Here is an 11621-nt window from a genome sequence, read left to right on the forward strand (position 1 = left end):
CAAGAACCTAGTTTTTAGATGAATTGAGAAGAAAGTCCTATACTGTGTTTGGCGCTCAAATGTGGGGCCCGAGGAAGTGAGGCAGGAAAGTGAAGAAAGCAAAATAAAATTAAAAAAGAGAAAAACAAGCTTTCTATATGAGGTTGACTCATCCCAAAGGCGGTAACAGGCAAAGCCCGGACCCGGGTGTAGTCTTGGTAACATTCTCAAAGAAGCCAGGGCTCAAAGGATGTGCTCTGGAGACTCTTCCAGCACTCCCTCAACAAAAGGATAAGAAAAAGTAAAGGTCCCCCTCAAATCCCGCCCCTCTTCCGTGTGATTGTACCTTGCTCTGCAAGTTTTATGAGTTTATAGATTCCTGTTTTCTGTAACTAGTAACTTCAAGTATTCTGTTTTATCTAAACAGCACAGTGAAGGTTGTAAGACATGCCTGAGTAGGCCTAGGCTGCGGCCGTCTGGGAACCATAGAGAAGATTATGAGATAAGCACTTGCAAGGCTCTTTTGAGTAAGCCTAGATAACAGCCACCTGGGCTGCATAAGCAAGGGTCATATTGAGAGGTGACAGTGTGCTGGCAGTTCTCACAGCCCTCACTCGCTCTCGGCCCCTCCTCTGCCTGGGTTCCCACTTTGGCGGCACTTGAGGAGCACTTCAGCCCACCGCTGCACTGTGGGAGCCCCTTTCTGGGCTGGCCAAGGCCGGAGCCGGCTCCCTCAGCTTGCAGGGAGGTGTGGAGGGAGAGGCACGAGTGGGAACCAGGGCTGCGCACGGCGATTGCGGGCCAGCTGGAGCTCCGGCTGGGCGTGGGCTTGGCAGGCCCCACACTCAGAGCAGTCAGCTGGCCCTGCCAGCCCTGGGCAATGAGGGGCTTAGCACCCAGGCCAGCAGCTGCGGAGGGTGTACTGGGTCCCCCAGCAGTGCCGGCCCACCGGCGCTGCACTTGATTTCTCGCCGGGCCTTAGCTGCCTTCTCGTGGGGCAGGTCTCGGGACCTGCAGCCTACCATGCCTGAGCCTCCCACCCCCTCCATGGGCTCCTGTGCAGCCCAAGCCTCCCCCATGAGCGCCACCCCCGCTCCATGGCGCCCAGTCCCATCGACCACCCAAGGGCTGAGGAGTGTGGACGCATGGCACAGGACTGGCAGGCAGCTCCACCTGCAGCCCCAGTGTGAGATCACTGGGTGAAGCCAGCTGGGCTCCTGAGTCTCGTGGGAACTTGGGGAACCTTTATGTCTAGCTAAAGGATTGTAAATACACCAATCGGCACTCTGTATCTAGCTCAAGGTTTGTAAACACACCAATCAGCACCCTATGTCTAGCTAAGGGTTTGTGAATGCACCAATCGACACTCTGTATCTAGCTACTCTGGTGGGGACTTGGAGAACCTTTGTGTTGACACTCTGTATCTAGCTAATCTGGTGGGGACATGGAGAATTTTTGTGTCTAGTTCAGGGATTGTAAACGCACCAATCAGCGCCCTGTAAAAACAGACCACTCGGCTCTACCAATCAGCAGGATGTGGGTGGGGGCCAGATAAGAGAATAAAAGCAGGCTGCCCGAGCCAGCAGTGGCAACCCGCTCGGGTCCCCTTCTACACTGTGGAAGCTTTGTTCTTTCGCTCTTTGCAATAAATCTTGCTGCCGCTCACTCTTTGGGTCCACACTGCCTTTATGAGCTGTAACACTCACCGCGAAGGTCTGCAGCTTCACTCCTGAAGCCAACGAGACTATGAACCCACCGGGAGGAACAAACAACTCCAGACGGGCCGCCTTAAGAGCTGTAACACTCACCGCGAAGGTCCGCAGCTTCACTCTTGAGCCAGTGAGACCACAAACCCACCAGAAGGAAGAAACTCTGAACACATCCGAACATTAGAAGGAACAAACTCCGGACACGCCACCTTTAAGAACTGTAACACTTGCCGGGCGCGGTGGCTCACGCTTGTAATCCCAGCACTTTGGGAGGCCGAGGCGGGTGGATCACGAGGTCAGGAGATCGAGACCACGGTGAAACCCCGTCTCTACTAAAAATACAAAAAAAATTAGCCAGGCGTGGTGGCGGGCGCCTGTAGTCCCAGCTACTCGGAGAGGCTGAGGCAGGAGAATGGCGTGAACCCGGGAGGCGGAGCTTGCAGTGAGCCTAGATCGCGCCACTGCACTCCGGCCTGGGCGACAGAGCGAGACTCCGTCTCAAAAAAAAAAAAAAAAAGAACTGTAACACTCACTGTGAGAGTCCGCGGCTTCATTCTTGAAGTCAGTGAGACCAAGAACCCACCAATTCCAGACACAATATGTAATCCTGAATTATGCACCTGTCACAATTTGATTAACTGCCTTTGTTCTGCCTCTGTATCCTTGCTTTCACGCCACTACGCTTCACGTCACTGTAAGCTTGTTTCAAGCTAGCCCACCCCCTTTTTGAAGTGTGTATAAAAGTCAAGTGCTGTCTTTGTTCTGGGCCCAGTTTTTGGATGTTAGTCTGCTGGGTCTGAGTGCACTCAATAAAGTTCTCCTGTCTCACCCTGTGGCCTCTCCAGTCCTCCTTCATTTCTGCAACAGAAGGATGAGTGAAATGGGAACTCAAAACCTCTCACTTTTGTTTCTGAGCCTTTTGGTCTTATGGCATTCCTCTTCTTTTTGGGGGGACAGCAACGGCACCTATTTTTCTTTTTACAATACTGGAGGTGGTCCACACCCACCCCAATGGTCACGGGTGCACTCACAAGGCACTTGGGTGGGGTAGCTTCCTGGCCCCACTTCTTTACTGGCTGGGGTGCATGGTGGTGTCTGCAGCATGTGTGTGTGGTGTCCAATAGCCACACAGGGCAGGAATGAGCCACAGCCACTGCCCAGGCCCCAAGGCGCCAGCATGGCTGGCTGGCGTTCCCTACCAGGTGCCTGCAGAGTCTCCCCCTCCCCATTCCAGGGAGTCTAGCTCTGTCCCACAGCAATTAAGCTCCTCTCTCTGGTGGAGGAACAATTTGCATAGGAATAAGAAGTTCTTCCCCCAGGCATCTTTATCTCCTCTCCATCCCATCAGCAGTATACTTTTAAAGGAGGTTTTTCTTTTCCTTTTGGAAGACGTTTTGCTCTGTTGGGAATGATGAGGATTACTGTTTATATTTTCTGTAGAGTTTTGTGAGAAAGGATTTGTGAGGTTAGTCTTAAGCTGTAGCCAATCTGTGTGTTTTGCATGTCTTTCTGTATGCTCCAGAGCAAACTTCGCTGCAGGCCTCCATCTTGTTTTACATCCTTGGGGGCATGGCCTGTAACCCCATGGCATAGCTTCCTTTAGCCTGGCGTGGCCCAGATTCATCCTGGCTTAGGGAATGAGTCCTTTCTGGTTTGGTATCTGTATACCCTTTCGCTATTTGTCGATTCCCCTGCCCTCTACCAACCACCTTGGATTTTCCTTTCTCTGAGCCTTTAAGTAAAGTTTGAAAGCCAGAAATATTGGCCGCTTGGTGGAGCTAAAGTTAGATAATAAGGGAGTTAAAAGAATTTTCTTAAGGAGTGCTTGGCTTAATTAAAAGTGGATATCTAAGTTGTAATTATATTTATAAGGCCTTTATGTTTTCCTTTTCTTGGACCTTATTTTGCTGGAAAAAGTGTTTCTTTTCGGTCAACTGAGTTATTGTTCTCCATTTTGCCTTGCCACTTTTAATGCCCGCATGAGAGGGGAGACCTTTGTTTTCCTCATGGAACCCTAAGAATTAAAAGCAGATAGATCCCTCTCCCTGTGATGAAAGATCTTATGGCAACTGGGTTTTCTTCTGCCTGTCTGTGTAGTTATATATGTGTTGTGTGTGATGTCTATAAAAAGCGCTCTAATTAATTAACCTAAAGGAAGATAAGCGCTTGGATCAAATATTTTTTTAAAGGGAAGATAAAAGCTGTGGTACCTTTTAGTTCACGTGACTTTAATCTTTGAAAAATAAAAACAGCCTCAAAGATTATTGGTAAAATATAGATGTTGTCAAAATATAAATAGATGGCCTAAATTATGCAGTTCAGGTAGCGCTCTGCCGACCCTGTCTCTTAAAAAACAAAAAACGGGGTCACCTTTCCATCCATTTTCTAACGGTTTGAATCTCAGGACTGAGTATTCCTAGGCCCCTGTTGCTTATGCTACCGTGCGGTGCCCAAGTGAGCTTTTATTCTGAGATTGGCTGGTTGGGGTATGGATAACAATCGAAGGCTCTGCTACCGCAGGCGTGTTTCTGACTGTGAGTCCTGCTCCCGCCCCATGCCCGAGGGTGCCCAGACTCACCAGCGCGGGTCGCGGCTCGCTACCGGGCAGGCGCCGGCCTACCGGCGGCCGGCGCAGGGCCCCCGGCGTGCGGAGGCACGCCGCGCAGCTCCTCAGCATGGCTCCGGGCCGCGGGGCTCCGCTTACTCTAGCCCTGGACGGTCCACACTACCTCCGCCACAAGACCGCGCATTGCGAGTTAACCCCTGGGGAGGACGCAGGGCGGAGCTTGGCGAGGAGGCGGTGCGCACTACTGGATGCTGGCTGGCCCGGGTGTGAGGCGGACGGGGGCCGGGTAAGGCATTGCTGTGAGTCTATCTTCTGGTTCCGGCCTTTTCTTTCCGAAGACTTCCCGCTGCGGCCAAGCGCCGGGCCACTTCCGGGGCTTCTCAAAGGCAGGAGGAGCGCGGCCGGAGCGGATCCCGGTTATCGTCTTGGGCCCATCAGCCCCTCAGCCCCGGAACCCGGCGCCGACTGGAGGCTTTGCGGTCATCCTTCCCGCGTGACCCGGGACGAAGGCAGTGCTCCGTGTCCCCAAGTAGTTATCCCTCCCCCGGAAGACTGAAGTCCCTGGGGCGGGTAGGAGCGCACGCTAGGAGTAGTATGAATAAAGTGTTTTCTTGGAGGTCGTGGACAAGTCTCTGAACAGGGTTGATAGTGCTGATTTATAGAGGGCAGTCTGGGCACAAAGAGCATTTATACGATCGAAAAGCTGCTTTCCCTGCCAACAGCCCCATACTCTCCCCAGGAGCGCGCTTGCGCCTTTAAAGACTCTTTTGTTATGTAAACTGACAGTTAAATTATATTACAAACGAAGGTAATGGATACTAAAGAGGTAATAGAGGTATTGTAACTATTTTACTGTTATCAATGCTTTTGAGGTTACTTACCTCTCTTGTATTCGTATGGTGGGAATACTAGGCGCATACCTTCTGAGCTTCGAATTCAGTAACCTCACTGGGACCTTGAAATCGGACTGGGTTGGAGTATTCCCTTTACTCAGATACTGCAAATCCAGGCCATCTTACCCCTTTATTTTTAAATGCTTACCAGTATGCCATAGCCCTAGTCCATCCTAAGGTGAAGACTCTAATGGTTTTTTTTGAGACAGAGTCTCGCAGAGATATTGCTATTGCACTTCAGCCTGGGCAACATACTGATGCCCAATCTCAAAAAAGCAATAAATTAAAAAGAAAACTCCGACGACCTGAATGCATTAGATATTTTGCCTTGATTCCTTTCCCATGAACAACTCCAGCAGTTTGTCAGTAGGTAAGAACACCTAGATACATTTTAAGCCCACACTATTAACTGGGGGAAGGTGTAACATTCTGAGACAAAGGGAATTGGAGAGAGAAGGCAATGCAGTTAGGAGGGGTCCCTTGGAATCCTAGAGCTACTGAACCGAAGATCAGGCATAAAGGATGGTTGTTGAGATTCTGTAATTCTAAGAGGTTGTATTCTGATATCTCCTAAGCACCCCCCCCCCCACCTCCCACATTCCCTTTATCTCAGTTGTCTTCCTTTTTAATATATTAATAGTATTGCAGTTTCCTGGTGGCAGGGATGGGGTCAGATTGCCTTATTAATTGTAACAACGTGCACGTAGTGCTTGAATACTTACTTAGCAGCAAGAATCCAAAGTATCTTTGGTGTCTGTTGTCTTCCCATGTTGTGCATGCCGAGTAGGTGGGATTACAGGCACGTGCCACCGCATCTGGCTAATTTTTATATTTTTGGTAGAGACGGGGTGTCACCATGTTGGCCAGGCTGGTCTCGAACTCCTGACCTCAAGTGATCTGCCTGCCTCCCAAAGTGCTGGGATTACCAGCATGAGCCACTGCACTCGGCACCTGTCAGCTTCTTAAAAGACCTTAGACTTAGGGCAATTATAGGTCAGTTACACTGAGTTTAAACTTCATTAAATTTTAACTCTAAATTTTTCAAGTAGCGGCAGCACATTTAGCTAAGTCATCCACATTCTTGCATGGCTTACTCTGGGATATTCGTGTTGACAGCACATATAAAATGTCTGGTCAGATTTGGAAGAGGAAGGGCAGGTTACAGTCTAGAAATAGGATTGATAGTCTATGGAAGTGGAGGAGTTTGAAGCTTGTATGGTTTAGGCAAGGAACAAATGTTCAATCTTGATAGAACTAGGCTTTGAATAAGCCAATGATATGAAACTTAATAGTCTTCTCACCATTCTTTAATTTTGTAGACAGCTTTATTGAGGTGTAGTTGACATAGGATGGGCACAGTGGCTCATACCTGTAATCCCAGCACTTTGGGAGGCTGAGGTGGGTGGATCACTTGAGGTCAGGAGTTTGAGACCAGCCGGGCCAACATGGTGAAACCCCGTCTCTGCTAAAAATACAAAAATTAAGGCCGGGCACAGTGGCTCACTCCTATAATCCCAGCACTTTGGGAGGCTGCAGCGGGCGGATCATGAGGTCAGAAGATCGAGACCATCCTGGCTAACACGGTGAAACCCTGTCTCTACTAAAAATACAAAAAATTAGCCGGGCGTGGTGGCAGGCGCCTGTAGTCCCAGCTACGCGGGAGTCTGAGGCAGGAGAATGGCGTGAACGTGGGAGGCGGAGCTTGCAGTGAGCCAAGATCGCACCACTGCACTCCAGCCTGGGCAACAGAGCGAGACTCCATCTCAAAAAAAAAAAAAAAAAAAAAAAAAAAAGAAGTTAGCCAGGTGTGGTGGTGCATGCCTGTAATCCCAGCTACTTGAGAGGCTGAGGTGGAGATTGCAGTGAGCCGAGATCGCGCCATTGTACTCCAGCCTGGGCAACAAGAATGAAACTACATCTCAAAAAAAAAAAAAAAAAAGCCAGGAGCAGTGGCTCATGCCTGTAATCCCAACACTTTAGGAGGCTGTGGCAGGCAGATCACAAGGTCAGGAGTTCGAGACCAGCCTGACCAACATGGTGAAACCCCTGTCTTTACTAAAAATACAAAAATTAGCTGGGCATGGTGGCGTGCACTTGTAATCCCAGTTACTCAGGAGGCTGAGGCAGAGAATTACTTGAACCCGGGAGGCGGAGGCTGCAGTGAGCCAGGATTGCACCACTGCACTCCAGCCTGAGTGACAGAAGGAGACTCCATCTCAAAAAAAAAAAAAAAAAAGAGATAGTTGACATAAACTGAACATATTTAAAGTATACAATTGGATGTTTTGATACAAGTTTACACTCATGCAAACATCACCATAATCAAGATAATGAGCTACAAAATATTACCCACAAATTTGCTCATGCCCTTTTGTAAATCCTCCCTTCTGTCATACAGTATTCTGTCACTGTAGATTAATTTGCATTTTCTAGAGTTTTATATAAATGGAATTATATAGTATGTACTTTTTGTGGTCTGGATTTTTTAAATTCACTATAACTATTTTGAGATTCATCCATGTTTTGCTTATGTTGAGAATTTATTTTTTAAAATTGCTGGGTAGTATTCTATTGTATGGATGTACCACAATTTTTCTATTCACCCATGGATGACCATTTGGTTTATTTCCAGTTTTTGTGAATTACAAATATAGCTGCTGTGAGTACAAGTCTTTGTATGGATGTATGCCTTCATTTCTCTTGGGTAAATATCTAAGAGTGGAATGGTTGGATCATGTGGTAGATGTATGTTTAAATTTTTAAGAAACTGCCAAACTTTTCCAAAGTAGTTGTATCATTTTACCAGCAGTGTATAAGGATTTCAGTTCCTCCATATCCTTGCCAACCTTTGGTATGGCCAATCTTTTATGTTTTAGCCATTGTAACTAGATGTGTGTAAGTATTTTATTGTGGTTTTAGTTGGCATTTTCCTAATGAGGAATAATGTAGGACATCTATGGGCTTATTTTTCATCTGTGTATCTTCTTCATTGAAACGTCTATTCAAATATTTTGCCCATTTAAAATAATGAGGTATTTGTATTCTTATTATTGCACTTATTAATGCACCTCTGATAACATTTCACATCTAAATTTTAAGTTAAATTTCAAACCTTGCATTTATAAGAAAACTGAATAACAGTGTGATGCTGGCTGCTTTAATATTTCTTGCTGAATTTTTCTTGGATTTGTTGTCATAGGTCTCACTCTTGGAAAGGGTGTATTCTTGAATTGTTATCCATGGGGCAAGGCACCAAAATGAGTCTCCGGCTGGGTTAAGGGTCCATTTTCCCTTTCAGTAGTGGAAGAAGGGTGACTGTGAAAGAGGAGGTTGAAAAGAGGAATTGCAGGTTCATTTTTAGGTAGATACAATTTATCTGCATCATTAGTATTTTAATATAATGTACAGAGTTATTGTGTGGTCCTTTTTTTTTTAACCATCATACAGTATGTCCATGTAATGTCGTATGGTTCTTGAAGCCATTTTAATCACATGGGGGAGAGGGAGATTTCTACTTGTGGGGTGTCAGGTAGATGGTATTGTCATTTACTACCTGTCATATGCTTTAGCTGCACAGGTCTCCTTTCAGCTCCTGGAGTGCCGCAGGCTCTTTCCTGCCCCAGGGCCTTCTTGTGTGTTGATGTTCTGCTTATAATGCTCTTTCTGCCTACTCTTTCGTAGCTAACTCCTACTAAATTTTTGGTGTCAGCATAATTGCCACTTTCTTAGGGAGGCCTTCCTTGAACAAAGTGCTTACTAGGTTTCAGAGAGTATGCTAAGTGCTTTATATACATGATTTTATTTAATCTGAATTAGGTCTTCATTAAATTCTCTCAGAGTGCTGAAACTTTTCCTTTAAAGCAATTATTATAGTTTGTAGTTAAATATATATTTGTGTGCTACCTTTCTCTCTGAGGAGACTATAGGCTTTTTCCATGTCTCTTTGGTGTACCCATGCATTCAGTGATGTGCAGATCTTAGACACTCAAAAATAATTGTTGAATGAACTAATGAGTGGGAAACATTTGGAAGGAGGGCTGGAATCTTCTTTTCTCTCTCAACTTTTTCTCTTTAGTTATCTCATCAATTCCCATGGTTTAAATACCTTTTATTTGCTGATAAATCTTAACTTTTTATCTCTAGTTCAAAGTTCTCTTCATTTAATCATCAGGATAATCATGTGAGATTACCATTATTATCCCTATTTTACAGCTGAAACACCTGGAGAAAATTATATATTCCCATGCCATCATCAAATGTAGGGTTTCATGGATGTTATGATATATTCCCAAGAAAGTTCTGCTATATCATTGTCATTACAGAGTGCTGCAGCACCATAAGACAGGGTGAACATTTAAAAAAAAAGTTAAAAAATACAGAGTGCTGGGTTGGTCTTTTTCAACATTGCCTTTGTTGAATTTGGAGTTAAGGGCATCTGTAGGATTTGCTATGTAAAGACACCTGGATTGACAGACCAATCAAGCTGTTACATGAAGATTCTGGTAATGAGTGAGGTGGGATGAACTGGATAAGCAGCAATCTTTACAGAATTCCAACTTAAGAAAGCTTATTTTTGCCTTGGTATACTGTGAATAATAAAAAAGTATCATTTATAAATACTTACAAATGCTTAATATAGATTTTGAGTCACCAACATGTGACTAAAGGAACAAATCCACTTCTGTAGTTGTAGGATCACTGCAGGCCAGACTTCCTTTAGTATTGTATGAAACCATTTAGGATTGACACTAATTCAAATATCTTAAGAGTCTCAAAAAGAAAACCTACAATAGATGAATAATGAAACTGTCCTTGTGCAAGTTACTAAATCCCTGAGCAGGTAACGTACAAGCTGTCTTGAGGGACAAGTTGGAGTTGGCCCAGCAAATGAGGCAAGAGAGGACATTGCAGGTTCTATGTCAAAGGACAGCATGAAGTCACCTGGCAAGTTCAGGACACTACTGAGAGTTTCCGTGGAGTTTGGGCATCCAGTAAGAGGGGGATGTGGTGAAAGATGAGGCTGAAAAGGCTGGAGAAGCAGCCTGGGGTTTCAAGATCCCAAAGCACTCTATTCTCCTATATGTGCTTAGAGATCACTCTGGAGGAAATGGAGAACTACAGGAAGACTGTTAGTGGAGGACTGGCATTATCTGATTGATATTTTAGAAGGATCATGATAGAGGCTATGGGGAAATTGCACTGGAATCAAGGAAACACTTGCGTGCTTTGTGGGGGTTGATAGAGTGAGGGGATTTGGTAATGGATGAGGCCAAGGGCAGGGGAAAGAAGGAGGACTAAAATGTTATCCAGGTTTCTTGGACTACAAATAGTGGAGGTACCCTTTAGAAAGGGAAAAGGAGGAGTATGTTTAGGGGCACAGGGAAGAAAAGTGAGTTCTTTTCTGGGTACGTTGTGTTGAAGGTACCATAGAGATAATAGAATAGTTTGGAACTTAAGATAAAGGCCTGAAAATGTCCTTTTTTTAGAACATAGGACATATTAGAGACATCAGTAAGAGCAGCTGAGGTGGGGAGGTGAGGCTGGAGGAATGAGTGGGAGGTAAACATACAAACAGGAGTAGACTGACTACTCTTCAGACCTCTTATAGTGAGAAGAGAGGACAGCAGCCAGAGGTGAAGAAAGGATTGTTTTTAAAGAAACATGGTGCTTTCTGTTTTTTAAATACTGAGAAGAAAGTCTAATGATCAAGTTTGATGAGACTAAATTTATGTTGCAAACATATTAGTCTTATAGTGTTTATCTTTGATAGAAGTGGGGGTGACTGTAAAAAGAATAATTATGTTTCTGAAGAAAAACTATAGTACACCTATTATTAGGTTGTACTCCTATTGTTTTCAAATTTTTATTGTCTACCTGTATACTGGACTGGATCCCATATTCTAGTTTCCTTCAGTATCTGGCTATAATTTTCCAACTAAGAACAAAAATTGCTCTGTTCCTAAAGCCCCAAAGCTACAGCTGGACAACTCAATGTAAATTTTAAGGGACAAGCCTCATGCCTGACTTGTGGACCATACCAAGTTCACCAAACTGCCCAATGCCATAACCAGAGAAATTCAAACTACAAACCCAAATGAGTTGTTAACTTTATCATGGGGAGTTTTTCTCAAGACTGTCAGAACAGCTGAGTGCAATGGCTCATGCCTGTAATCCTAGTACTTTGGGAGGCTGAGGCAGGTGAATTGCTGAGCCCAGGAGTTCGAGACCAGCCTGGGCAATATGGCGAAACCTTGTCTCTACAAAAAATACAAAAATTAGCCAGGCACGGTGGTGCATGCCTGTAGTCCCGGCTACTCAAAAGGCTGATGTGGGAGGATGACTTGAGCCCAGGAGGTGGAGGTTGCAGTGAGCTGACATCATGCCACTGCCACTGCACTCCAGCCTGGGTGACAGAGCTAGACCCTGTCTCCAAAAAACAAACAAACAAATAAACAAACAGACGAAACTGTCAGA

At 45.5% G+C, this 11621-nt stretch overlaps 1 protein-coding gene across 1 annotated transcript in view; it reads right to left on the reverse strand.

The window, feature by feature from the left end:
* The window catches only part of THEM4 (thioesterase superfamily member 4), a 54549-nt gene extending 47335 nt beyond the window's left edge, over positions 1–7214 (reverse strand). Inside the window, exon 1 of the mRNA XM_063626372.1 lies at positions 4267–7214. Within this exon, the coding sequence (XP_063482442.1) occupies positions 4267–4365 (99 nt within the window). The 5' untranslated portion in view covers positions 4366–7214. The remainder of the gene's footprint in view (positions 1–4266) is intronic.
* Positions 7215–11621: the final 4407 nt, after the last annotated feature.

This window comes from Symphalangus syndactylus, chromosome 12, assembly GCF_028878055.3.
Source record: "Symphalangus syndactylus isolate Jambi chromosome 12, NHGRI_mSymSyn1-v2.1_pri, whole genome shotgun sequence".
Lineage (NCBI taxonomy): Eukaryota > Metazoa > Chordata > Mammalia > Primates > Hylobatidae > Symphalangus > Symphalangus syndactylus.